The sequence below is a fragment of the Monodon monoceros genome, unplaced genomic scaffold (assembly GCF_005190385.1).
Source record: "Monodon monoceros isolate NGI ecotype Baffin Bay Population unplaced genomic scaffold, NGI_Narwhal_1 Super_Scaffold_18, whole genome shotgun sequence".
Taxonomy (NCBI): domain Eukaryota; kingdom Metazoa; phylum Chordata; class Mammalia; order Artiodactyla; family Monodontidae; genus Monodon; species Monodon monoceros.
The window spans coordinates 72073360-72086305 of NW_021703774.1; the positions used below are offsets into that span (position 1 = coordinate 72073360).

At 41.8% G+C, this 12946-nt stretch overlaps 1 protein-coding gene across 1 annotated transcript; it reads left to right on the plus strand.

Annotated features, from left to right (window-relative positions):
- The first annotated feature begins 307 nt into the window (after positions 1-307).
- Positions 308-3514, plus strand: LOC114897887 (trichohyalin-like). Its single transcript, XM_029226946.1, is given in 4 exon segments — positions 308-318; positions 2680-2950; positions 2953-3471; positions 3473-3514. Coding segments are annotated over 4 exon segments (843 nt in total).
- Positions 3515-12946: the final 9432 nt, after the last annotated feature.

The following is a 12946-nucleotide window of genomic DNA, read 5'->3' on the forward strand; positions in this document are numbered from 1 at the left end:
CCTAATGGAGAGACAATAGGAAACAAATTAGTAAAATACATCTTACATCAGATAATGACAATTTCTACAGTGGAAAAAAGGGAATGCAGGAAGATAAGGAAGGTTGAGGGTCACAATTTTAAATAGGGTGGTCAGGGTAGGTCTGCTGAGAAAGTAACATTGGAGCAAAGACCTGGAGAAGGTAAAGGAAAGAAACAAATGCCTGGAGAAGAGCATTCCAGGCAGAGGGAACAGCAGCTGCAAAAGCTCTGAGGCAGCATGCTGCTGGGTATGTTCAGGGAATAGTAAAGTGACAAGTGGATACAAAATGAGCAAGGGGTGAGTCACAGGAGGCGAGGTCAGAGAGGTCATTCTGTAGACCCACTAATCATGTCTGGTAGGCTTAAGGATTTTGAATTTTCCTCAGAACAAGCTGGAGAGAGCCATCACATGGTTTTGCCTCAATCCTTTCCCATTTCCTGTACATACCTAGACTTTTTCCCTTGTGTGTTTGGAGCCTACAGATCTGGACTAGATGATAGTGACCCAAATGATATCCATGTCTGTGCAGGCGGTCATCTGACTCTTGGTCCCTGCACAAAGTTTCCTGCACCCGGGAGCAACATCATCAGGGATGCTGCACTTGGTTAACCAGCATGAGCCTGCAAACATACGGCTGCCTAAGAATCTCAACAGCACACTAAGTCCCTTTTAGGGAGGCAGAAAAGAAACAAAACAGCCATTTTTAAAGTCAAAACTTTAAGGAGTTTATAATACAGTTAGAAAATCAAACAAATACGCAGAGAGAGAGACTTCGGGATGATTGCAAAGCAAGCTTCTAACAAGTGTAAAATTTAATAATACTACCCTATACTATAACACATGTATAGCTTTCTTACATTCTCACCCATAAAACTTCTATCAACCCTTCAAAGTCGTTATAAATTTGAATACCTTACAGTAAAAAAAACTAATGAGCTTTAATCACATCACTGGAAAGTTCCAGACAATTAACTTGCAGCAGAGGCAGGACTTGAATCCGGATCCACAGTGTCTATGTCCAGGACTCTGCACTGCCCCACAGCTGGCCATCTTTGATAAACAACTAAATGCATAAGGGACTATCTAAATAAGAGCAATCAGAATCTCATAAAATTAACCAGATCTTTGGAGGAAGAGCTTTGAACCAAGTCTTATACATGGAATGGGTGTGGACTGACATCTGGAAAAGGGCAGGAAACCTGGGCATTAGGAGTAGTTTGATTAGAGACACAGATGAACATCTACCCAGTTAAATGCAGGGAATAGGAAACAGATTAGGTACCTATAGGAAAGGGCCATTTTAAGAAGTGACTGAAGATTATGTAGAAGAGGGGTGCTCACTCCTTTCTTCTTTACCTCTCACACCCTAAGCATCCATATCCCCTTCTCTCCAGTTTCTCCTTCTTCTCAGGAAACTTCTTCTTAGGCTCCCTTGTGAGCTTCTCCTCCCTTTTTGTCACATTTTATGAGGCTTTTCCCACTCTTCCTTCCTTATGCCAAGTGCTTCTCTACCTTGGCTGCCACTTTATCATCAAGAGAGTTCTAAAAAATCCCTGGTGCCTGGATTCTATTCCCAGAAATTCTAATTTTATAGGTCTGTGTTGTGACCCGAGCTATGTGGATTCTTAAAAGTTCCCCTGAGAAAAAGGAACCCTCCTACACTGTTGGTGGGAATGTAAATTAGTGCAGCCACTATGGAGAACAGTATGGAGGTTCCTTAAAAAACTAAAAATAGAGTTACCATATGATCCAGCGATCCCACTCCTGGGCATATATCTGGAGAAAACCATAAATCAAAAAGACACATGTAAAAAAAAAAGACACATGCACCCTAATGTTCATAGCAGCGCTATTTACAATGGCCAAGATGTGAAAGCAACCTAAGTGCCCATCAACAGAGGAATGGATAAAGAAGATGTGGTATATATACACAATGCAATATTGCTCAGCCTTAAAAAAAAGAATGAAATAATGCTATTTGCAGCAACATGGATGGACCTAGAGATTATCACACTAAGTGAAGTAAGTCAGACAGAGAAAAACAAATATATGATATTACTTATATGGGGAATTTTTAAAATGATACAAATGAACCTATTTACAAAACTGAAATAGACTCACAGACATAGAAAACAAACTTGGTTAACCAAAAGGGAAGGGGGGGAAGGTTAATTTAGGAGTTTGGGATTAAAATATACACACTACTATATATAAAATAGATAAACAGCAAGAACCTACTGTATAGCATAGGCAATTATACTCAATATCTTGTAATAACCTATAATGGAAAAGAATCTAAAACAGAATATATATATATATATATATATATATGTCTGAATCACTTTGCTGTACCCCTGAAACTAACACAACGGTGTAAATCAACTATATTTTAATAAAAACTTTTCTTCAAAAAACTCCCCCAGAGGGCTTCCCTGGTGGCGCAGTGGTTGAGAGTCCGCCTGCCGATGCAGGGGACACGGGTTCGTGCCCCGGTCCGGAAGGATCCCACATGCCGCGGAGTGGCTGGGCCCGTGAGCCATGGCCGCTGAGCCTGCGCGTCCGGAGCCTGTGCTCCGCAACGGGAGAGGCCACCCGCGTACCGCAAAAAAAAAGAAAAGAAAATGAAGTTCGTAAGAACAGGGTTTACTCCAAACGCAGAGAGAATAAAGAAAAGGTCCAGCAACTGGATGATTCCCAGGTGCGGGAGAGACAATCCCATCAGGATCGGTGGCCCCTGCAGGATGAACAAGAAGAGGAAAGAGAACGAGAGCAAGAGAGGAGGAGCTGGCAACAGCGCGAAAGGCAATTCCCAGCTGAAGAACTGCTGGAGAGGGAGGAGCAAAAGGAAGCCAAAAGGCGAGACAGAAATTTCCGAGAGGAAGAGCAGCTGCTGAGAGTGGAAAGAGAGGAGAAAATACGCCTTCAGGAAGAAGACAGAGAGTTTCCAAAGAGGAACAGAAACTGCGCCGGCCGGAACGTGAGCAAAAGCTTCGCCGGGAGCGAGATAGAAAATTCCGCGAGGGGGAACAGCTCCGCCGGGAAAGGGAAGAACAGCTGCGCCGCCAGGAGCTAGAGGATGCCTTCTCCCAGGAGGAACAACTTAAGCGCACAGAGCCAGAGGAAGAACAGAGACGTCCGAGGCAGAGAGACAGGAAGTTCCTAGAGGGAGAGCAGAGGCTCCGGCAGGAGCCAGAGTTAGAAAAGCGACGCGTCCAGGAGTAGGACAGTAAGTTCCTCGAGCAAGAAGAGCAGCGGCAGCGCGAGGGGCAGGAAGAGCTGAGGCGCCGGCAGAAGCGGGAGAGAAAACTCCGGAAAGAAGAACAGCTCCGCCGCCAGCAGCAGGAGGAGAAGAGCCACAGCCAAGTCTGGGAGGAGGACGAGGGCCGTCGGCAGGTTCTGGAGCCCGGCAACCATCAGTTTGCCAGTGCCCCGGTGCGCTCCAGCCCTCTGTTATGAGTACATCCAAGAGCAGCGATGTCAATACCGCCTTTAAGAGATGCTGCCAAATCCCGACACCTGCCAAAGCTTCGAGCAAAGGAAAACGAGAAACACTGAGTACCAAATGACTCTAATGTTTCCGGTTGGGGGAAAACCCTCTGGTGTTAGAATATCTCTTTTTTACAAAATCTTAAGCTACACTCTTTCATGTACTTTGTACTCCTGCCTTTTATTCTTCCTTAAGTAGTTCTTTACTGCAGGATGTCTTTGCTCTTTGGTGCAGATGTGGTGTGCATTTTTTAAAAACATATAAGCCATTTCATTTCTTTAAGGAATTTTGTTTGGGGAACACGTTCATTTATTGCTTTCAAAAGTAACAAGAATATTATGTCGATTTGAGATTCAAAAGAATGGGTCTGTTTTTTAATTTGTTGATCCGTCTTGTAGAGAGTTCAGATATTTTTGATGTTCAAGTTGGTATTTGTTCTTGGGCCTAAATTACACTAATATTTACCTCCAAATAGCTTGTCACTTTTTGTAGCATAATTAGCACAGATTCTGCCAGGGGACTGAATTTTTACAACAATGCTTGAATAGTGCAGGGGGAATGGCTTCTCCAGAAAAACTCCCTGTGAAATCAGCCCGTAACTGGAAGAAATATCTGTTAAGAATAAGGTTTAGCTTGAAGACTTAGAATTTGAATTAGATTTTTACACTTAACTCTATAAGTATTTAAAATCTCATGAAGCAAAAGCAAGGTGTTTCTCAAACAACTCCAAAGCTCAAACCTTAAAACCATGTCTGCTTGTAGTCTGTAGTGCTCAGTTCCTTTCCCCCAGTCTTCGACGAGCTTGAGAATATTACTACCTTTGTTAATTTTAGCTGAGAGGGGACCTGCTCAGGATCCTGTAAACATCTACCTTGCTCTAGAGCCAACCAGAGATCACAGAGCATTTTGGGGAAGGGAAGGGGGAATGTTTGTGGACAGAGGGGCATGTCCCTGGAGGCCCTTTGACAAGACCCATCAGCCCACAATCCTTTGAGGCCTATTGATACTACTTTGGAGACATACTTGTTAAAATAACTGGACTGTGTAAAAAATTAATAATAAATGTTTTGGCAAACAATTATTTTTTGTCTGTTTTAACTATGCATCAAACCATAACTCAAGATTTAATGGTTGGGAACTGACATAAGTTTCCAATCACTTAAGGGTGTTTGGTTACTATTATCTATGTCTAAGTATAAAAAAGGAAAAAAAAACCAAAAACCTCTCTATTTTCCCAAACCATTTTTCTCTGTTAGGGTGAATGCTATATTATTTCCATCCCCAAGCTAGGATTCTTTTTCCAAGTGTTTTTATTCTTGACCCTACAGCTTTCTTTGCCCTTTCTTGCGGTGACTCACTGCTCATGACAAATAATGGTGCTTCCAGTGTTTGTTAATATTTTCTTCTAAGAGTACAGCAACTTCTTGGTCTCTGAAGTCTGATGAGCCAAAAGTAGAAAATGGCCTGAAACTTCAGCTCAGCATTACAGAAATTAAATGACCTCTTGATTTAAGCAACACAATCCATGAGGTGACTTAGTCAGAAGGTGCTTAATAATAATCAGGCCAAAAGTATCAGATTATCCTCTAAAGATCCAAACACCCCTGTGCCACCTGCTGGAATCTATATTCTATACCACGGTATTCACAGCGTGGTAACTAGGAATAAATCCAAGAAGGCCCTGATGCAGGATAGTATCATTTCTAATTGTGAGAGTCATGGTTGAGAAGATTTCTTAAGTTACAGACACTAAACATTTTGGTCAATGGTGGAGACAAGAAAGCTAAGCCTATAGCTCCTGAGTATCGTTCTGATAGAGTAAGGTGGCATTTTCTGCAAGGAGCACAAGCCTCCCTCTCACTTTAACACAAATAGCAGATGCCCACCAAAGATAAAACCTGGGAATCCCCTGATACTGACTTGGAGCTTTGTCTCTTTCAAATGATTTCTATCTGCAAAAGTACTTCCCTATTAAGGTAAGTATGTGCTTATACTTACTAAGAACCTTTACAGAAACCCTGGAAAGAGCCTCATTGGCTTTCCCCAGGATCCTCTCAATGGGCACTCATACCAGAGCCTCCAGCCCCAGGATGCTCCTGCAATACACACTCATCATCACCTAAGCTACAGTTCAACAATAATAATCAAGATAAAAACAATCAAAGCCCTTCATACTTCTTGTAGCACTTCACAAGATGAGGAAAGAGCCAATTTCCAAAGAAGAAAGTATTGTTTTGTCACAGTTATAATAGCATGTACTTAAAAATCAGCCAGCCAATGGCCTAGGGCTCTACTGTTAGCATGCTGGCAGGAGAACATGCTTGCAGGCCAACATTCCTGCTCCACAAGGATAATGTATATGCATGGGCAGAACCTTGAGGCTGTTGGGCAACTGTCTGCTTAACTATAAACTGGGAGCTCTATTAACATCACCTTGGCTGCTGCTGGAAACTGGGGTTGAGGATTTATTATGCTCTGTTATGGAAAAGCTGGTCTCCATGTGTTATGAATTATGTCCCCACAAAGGTTCATTTGATGAAGTCCTAAGCCTCAGTGCCTTAGAATGTGACCACATTTGGAGGTAGAGTACTTACATAGGTAATCAAATTAAAATGAGGTCATTAGGTGGGCTCTAATCCAATATGAATAGTGTCCTTATAAGAAGAGGAAATATGGACATAGACAAGGACAGAGGGAAAATGATGTGAAGACATAGGAAGAAGATGGCCATCTACTGAGTTGGCCAAAAAGTTCCTTCAGTTTTAAAGTAAAAAAAAGACATTTTTCATTTTCACCAAGAACTTTATTGAACAATGTATTCACCCTTTTGTTCCACTACCTTCTGCCATTTTTCAGGCAACTTTGTAATTCCATCTTCCCATCTTTTTGAGCAAAGAACTGTTCCAGGTGCCAGGAACAGTCTGCCAGGTAATTGAAATTTTTTCCATTAAGAGCATTTTGTAAAGACCAAAATAAATGGAAATCTGAAGGTGCAATGTCTGGTGAATACGGCAGATGAATCAGAAATTCCCAGCCAAGCAGTAACAGTTTTTGCCTGGTCATCAAAGAAACATGTGGTCTTGTGTTATCCTGATGGAAGATTATGCGTTTTCTGTTGACTAATTCTGCTTTTCATCGAGTGCTGTTTTCAGTTGATCTAATTGGGAGCAGTACTTTTTGGAATTAATCGATTGGTTTTCCAGAAGGAGCTCATAATAGAGGACTCCCTTCCAATCCCACCATGTACACAACATCACTTTCTTTGGATGAAGACCGGCCTTTGGTGTGCTTGGTGGTGGTTCCTTTCATTTGCCCCACGATCTCTTCTGTTCCACATTCTTGTACAGTATCCACTTTTCATTGCCCGTCACAATTTGTTTTAAAAACGGAACATTTTCGTTACATTTAAGTAGAGAATTGCATGTGGAAATACGGTCAAGAAGGTTTTTTTCGCTTACCTTATGTGGAACCCAAACATCAAAGCGATTCACATAACCAAGCTGGTGCAAATGATTTTCAACGCTTGATTTGGGTATTTTGAGTATGTCGGCTGTCTCTTGCGTGGTAGAACGTTGATTGTTCTCAGTTAATGTCTTGATTTCATTGCTATCAATTTCAACCGGTCTACCTGACCATGGAGCGTCATCCAGCGAGAAATCTCCAGCACGAAACTTCACAAACCACTTTTGACATGTTCGATCTGTCACGAGCACCTTCTCCATACACTGCACAAATCTTTTTTTGCATTTCAGTTGCATTTTTATCTTTCTTGAAATAATAAAGCATAATATGCCGAAGATGTTGCTTTTTTTCTTCCATCTTCAATATTAAAATGGCTACACAAAAATTCACAATTTTGCTAAGTTTTTTTTACATGCACTCTGGTATGACAGCTGTCATAATACAATCTAACAAAATTGTTTCAAATGAAGTTAAAGACAGCTAAGCACTACTAGAGCCATGTTACAGAAAAAGTGAACTAACTTGTTGGCCAACCCAATACAAGCCAAGGATAGAGGCCTGGAACAGATCCTTCCCTTATGGCTCTCAGAAGAAATCAAACCTACCAACACCTTGATTTTTGACTTCTGGCCTTCATAACTTTGAGAAAATAAATTTCTGTTGGTTAAGCCACCCAGTCTTTGGCACTTTGTTATAATAGCCCTAGAAAACTAATATACCATGGAAGGTGAGGTTATGCTTCTACAGAAATCTATCAGTATTTTGATGATCTTTATCCTTTGACATTGTACAGGTACAAGCAGGTCCTGGTTGCTCAAAGACAATTTCTTTATTAAATCTGCCATAGGGGCTTCCCTGGTGGCGCAGTGGTTGACAGTCCGCCTGCCGATGCAGGGGACACAGGTTCGTGCCCCGGTCCGGGAAGATCCCACATGCCGCGGAGTGGCTGGGCCCGTGAGCCATGGCCGCTGAGCCTGCGCATCCAGAGCCTGTGCTCCACAATGGGAGAGGCCACAACAGTGAGAGGCCCGCGTACCGCAAAAAAAAAAAAAAGTGATTTAATATTTATCAGAAAATATAGAAGCAAGGGTAGGCAGGAAAATTTGGGAAAGGATGTCAATAATAGGGCTTACTATAAACTATATTGTTATTATACTATATAATATTATTATGTAGTATACATAGTGTTATTATACTATATCATATTATTGTATATTAAAATTATCATAAGCTGAAGTAATTAAAATACTGCAATAATAGTGGTAATTAAAATGAGAGAGAAAGGTCAATGCAACATAATAAAAAGTTCAGGAACATATCCAAGCATAACTATGAGAATTTAGTATTTTATGAAGAAGTTATTTTCAAATCGGGATGCTCTTTCCAGAAGCTTGGCCGGGAAAGAAACAGGAGATGAGATATAGCTACACTACAGACACCAGTTGCAAGCCCAGGTTGTTACCTGTACTTCTGACTGACTGACTACAAATTAGAGGTTCCCCCAACCTCCTCCTTGTGTTCAATTAATTTGCTAGAGTAGCTCAGAACTCAGGAAACCCATTTACTCACTAGATGACCGGTTTATTACAAAAGGATATAACTCAGGAACAGCCAGGTGGAAAAGATGTATAAGGCAAGGTGTAGGGAAAGGGTGCCGAGATTCCATGCCCTCTCCAGGCACAACACACTCTGGGAATCTGTACATGTTCACCAACATGGAAGCTTTCCCAACCCTGTGCTTTTTGGGTTTTGATGAAAGTATGACTGATTAAATCATTGGTCAACGGTGACTGATTCAACCTCCAGCCCCTTTCCCCTCTCAGAGGTCTGGGGATGGACTGAAAGGTTCAACCTTCTAATCAAGTGGCTGGTTCTCCTGGTAGCCAGCCCCCATCCTTAGGTGCTTTTCAAAAGTCACCTCATCAACCTAACAAAAGACACCATTCTGTCTCTCAGCACTTGGGACATTCCAAGCATTTTAGGAGCTCTGTGCCCCAATGGGGATGAAAACCAAATACATGTTTATTACAAATCACCATATCATACCTCTTTAAAGACCCCATCTCCAAATATAATCACATTCTGAGATACTGGGTGCTGGGGCTTCAGCATATGAATTAAGTCCATAACAACCAAATGTCCTTGCTCTTTCCACTGCAGTACACTAGTTATGCTAACTCTACTAGACCATAAATTCTATGGGGCTGAGGACTGTGCCTATCTTATATTCTCTACCCATATCCATCTAGGCAATTGTAGGCATTCATTCTACAGATATTGTTACTCTAATGAACGAATCCTAACTTCCCTCCCTATTCATGCTGCCCAAACCCTCCTCCAGCTGCTCCACGGAGTCTTTGCCTTCACCAGCTCAGCCTGCCCACCCATGTAATAGAGCAAGTCAGCAGCTTCTTACCGGCCATCTAGAAAGAACCACCCATGTCTGGGAGGCATGTGGGCCTCAAGACTTCATGCCTGGGGCTTGTACGCCACCCCGTGGTGACTGACTGCAATGTCCCGAGTAGATCCATCATTAGGCAACAGGGAACGTGGAAAGGACCTCTCACTGTCCTGCCCTGACCCTGGGCTGACAGGAAGAGGTGACGTTGTGTGTTCCTTCTTGGAATTGCCAATGGACAGGAAATTCTCACCTTCCATTCATCTGTAACTGAGGTTGTAAGGCGGAGAGTGCTGCACGGTTCTGAAACCCAGATCCTTTATGGATAGGTGTTCCTACTGCATTCCCTTTATTCTAAGATATTGTGGGTTGTAAGAGGCACCATTGATTAAAAAGCATCATTTTTGTTGGGGGGATAGGGGAGCACTATATTAAATGTGGCTTTCAATTTTAAAACACATCTGAATTTCAGCAATGTTGTAACATGTGAATAAATAGTTCTTAGAATGTGGCTCTCATCTATAAAATCTCCCTGAAAGGAAGGGTGGTATCCACTACAGGCTTTGTGTTCATTTCAGCATCTATAATACTGTTCATGATCACAGCCAGCTCTGGAGGGCAAGTGTTTCAAAAATCACTACCTAGAGGAGTTCCCCTGCCAGCCACCTGCTAAAAAATGAAGAAAACTCCTGTATGGAAGGAAAGACCAAGATAGAAACTACAAAAATAACTTGACTTCCATCAGTGGAGTTGTACAGTGCTAAGAGATGGTTATTCATTTGTTAATGACCAGGGCTGTAGACTGAGGACTAGCTACCAACTCCCAGCCTGCAGTTTGCTGAGCCTGCAGCTGGCTAATCAGGTAACCTTAGATCTAGAAATGAATACCCCTCCCCATCCCACTCTCTGGGTGGGTACAGGCACAGGAATGTGTTGTTATTATAATAACAAAATATCTCTTTGAAGTGGAGCTGCTGAGAAAAATGTCTTGACGTAAGTTCAGCGTGGAAGGCAAGACCCAGAGGGTGTGTATAAGTGATAAAAGATGACTGATAAACTTCTAGTCATGGAAAGAGAAATCTGGGTTTTTCCAAGAGGAAAGAGGAAAAGAAGAAGGAGGAGTCCACAGGTGGCGGAAGGCTGTGTGAGGTGTGATATACCCCTTCCCAGGACCCCCAAATCTAAAAAAAACACAGATACTTGTGTGGGTGGTTTTTTGGTAGAAATCTAAAAAGAGGCTGAATTATCCATGTCAAGGAAGCAGAAAGCCAATACAGGTAGGAGGCTGCCACGAGAACAGGAGCTTCAGGAATACACAGAGATCACCCAGAAGGCTTAGAATTTCTGCTGGACAAGATTTAGTGTGGAGATGGTTCAAGTTAATTTCATTCAGCTCTGAGAGTCAGACCATTTCTGGCTGACCTATGGACAATATATGTCAAAGCCTTTTGCAAACCTTCATTGTCCTTGACTCTATACCTTTAAGCCAAGCTGACCTGCCCATTGATCAAGCCCCCAACAGCACAAAGACAGCACAGAATAGCACCCCTGACATTATCTGGTAGGCATGGCTAGAACCCCCTCACTGCTTCCATTCTGATCCAGGAACTCCTGTCTGCTGACCTTCAGCTTGATGTCCTGGTTTCAAACGTGTCCCTGTCCCTTAGACTTGGTGTGGTATATTCGCCAGCTCTGACTCCTACCAACCCAAATCCAGCCCTCTGATTCGTTCTCTTAAATATCTAGTGTAGCTTAAACCAACTTACCTTGAGGGAAGCCTAACTCCCAAGACCCCCATGAAGAGGAGAAGGGAATTATGCCTGTATATGTTATTCCTGTAAGTCATACCAAAGATTCTCCGAGAGGGCTCTGGGACTACCTACCTCCTAAGCGCCTAGCTGGTGAGTGAGACTTATTAAAATGCAGATTCATGACCTTCTGAATTAGAGTCGCTGAGTGTGGAGCCCAAGTGTCTGAATCATTAATAAGCTCTCAAGGTAAGTCTTATGCATACTAAATTCTGAGAACCATCCTCAAACAAATGGAATGTACTTAAGTGGAGACACTCTCACAGTTAGGGACTGAATGCTTTTGGCCAGCTAGACACTCTAATCAAATAGATTCCATGCAGCCATTAGAAACAAGGAGGTAGATTATTCAGTGATATGAAAGGGTATTTACAATGTATAGTCACATTAAAATAATCAAGTGTTATCCCACTTTTGTGTGAAAAGGGAATGTTTACATATGCATAGAACACAAGTCAGGAAGAGCTTACACTGAAAAATTAACCTGGATAATAGAATTGTTGTGTTTTCTCTCTCCCTTCCTTCCTTCCTCCCTCCCTTTCTCCCTCCCTCTCTCCCTCCCTCCCTCTTTCTCTCCCTCTCTCTCTTTCTTTCTTTCTTTCCCTTTCTTTCTTTCTTTCCTTCTGATCAGCAATTTCTATATTTTTGCAACAGGTACACAAATACATATGCATAATGAGATTTCTGTGAGATCAGGGACTTTGTTTTGTTCCCTACTAAATCCTTGTGCCCTAGAAAAGACTCTGGCACAGGAAGGTCTCCAATAGGTACATGCTGAATAAATAATAAAGGGAAATTAACTTTTTAAAAAAAATTCCAAATATGACCTAACTTAATCTACCTTGAACACAGATATGATTCCTAATACCAGGTTACTATAGTATAAATAAATGGCTTTGGCTGAGGGTGCGTGCTGGGTGAATTCACAATTAAACAGTAATGATGAAAGAAGATGTGGCACATATATACAATGGAATATTACTCAGCCTTAAAAAGAAACGAAATTGAGCTATTTGTAATGAGATAGATAGACCTAGAGTCTGTCATACAGAGCGAAGTAAGTCAGAAAGAAAAAGACAAATACCGTATGCTAACACATATATATGGAATTTAAGAAAAAAAAAATGTCATGAAGAACCTAGGGGTAAGACAGGAATAAAGACGCAGACCTACTGGAGAATGGACTTGAGGATATGGGGAGGGGGAAGGGTTAGCTTTGACAGGGCGAGAGAGAGTCATGGACATATACACACTAACAAACGTAGTAAGGTAGATAGCTAGTGGGAAGCAGCCGCATGGCACAGGGATATTAGCTCGGTGCTTTGTGACAGCCTGGAGGGGTGGGATAGGGAGAGTGGGAGGGAGGGAGACGCAAGAGGGAAGACATATGGGAACATATGTATATGTATAACTGATTCACTTTGTTATAAAGTAGAAACCAACACAGCATTGTAAAGCAATTATACCCCAATAAAGATGTTAAAAAAAAAAACAGTAATGATGTTGCTTATATATTTGTAGTTGACACTTTGATTGAACACATATTCAATTTATGAAGTAATATGAATAGCATTTAACATTTATCATTTCATCTAACATCTTTAAAACCCCTTACTATGCACAACTGCGAGAGTAGTTATTCTAAAGGATGTCAACTACAATATGACAGGTGAGAGGTACCCAGTAATTCACAAGAGAAAATTAAGGGGGCCAGATGTAATACTTTGGACTCCAGAAATTGATACAGCAGTGAACAGACTGGACCTGATA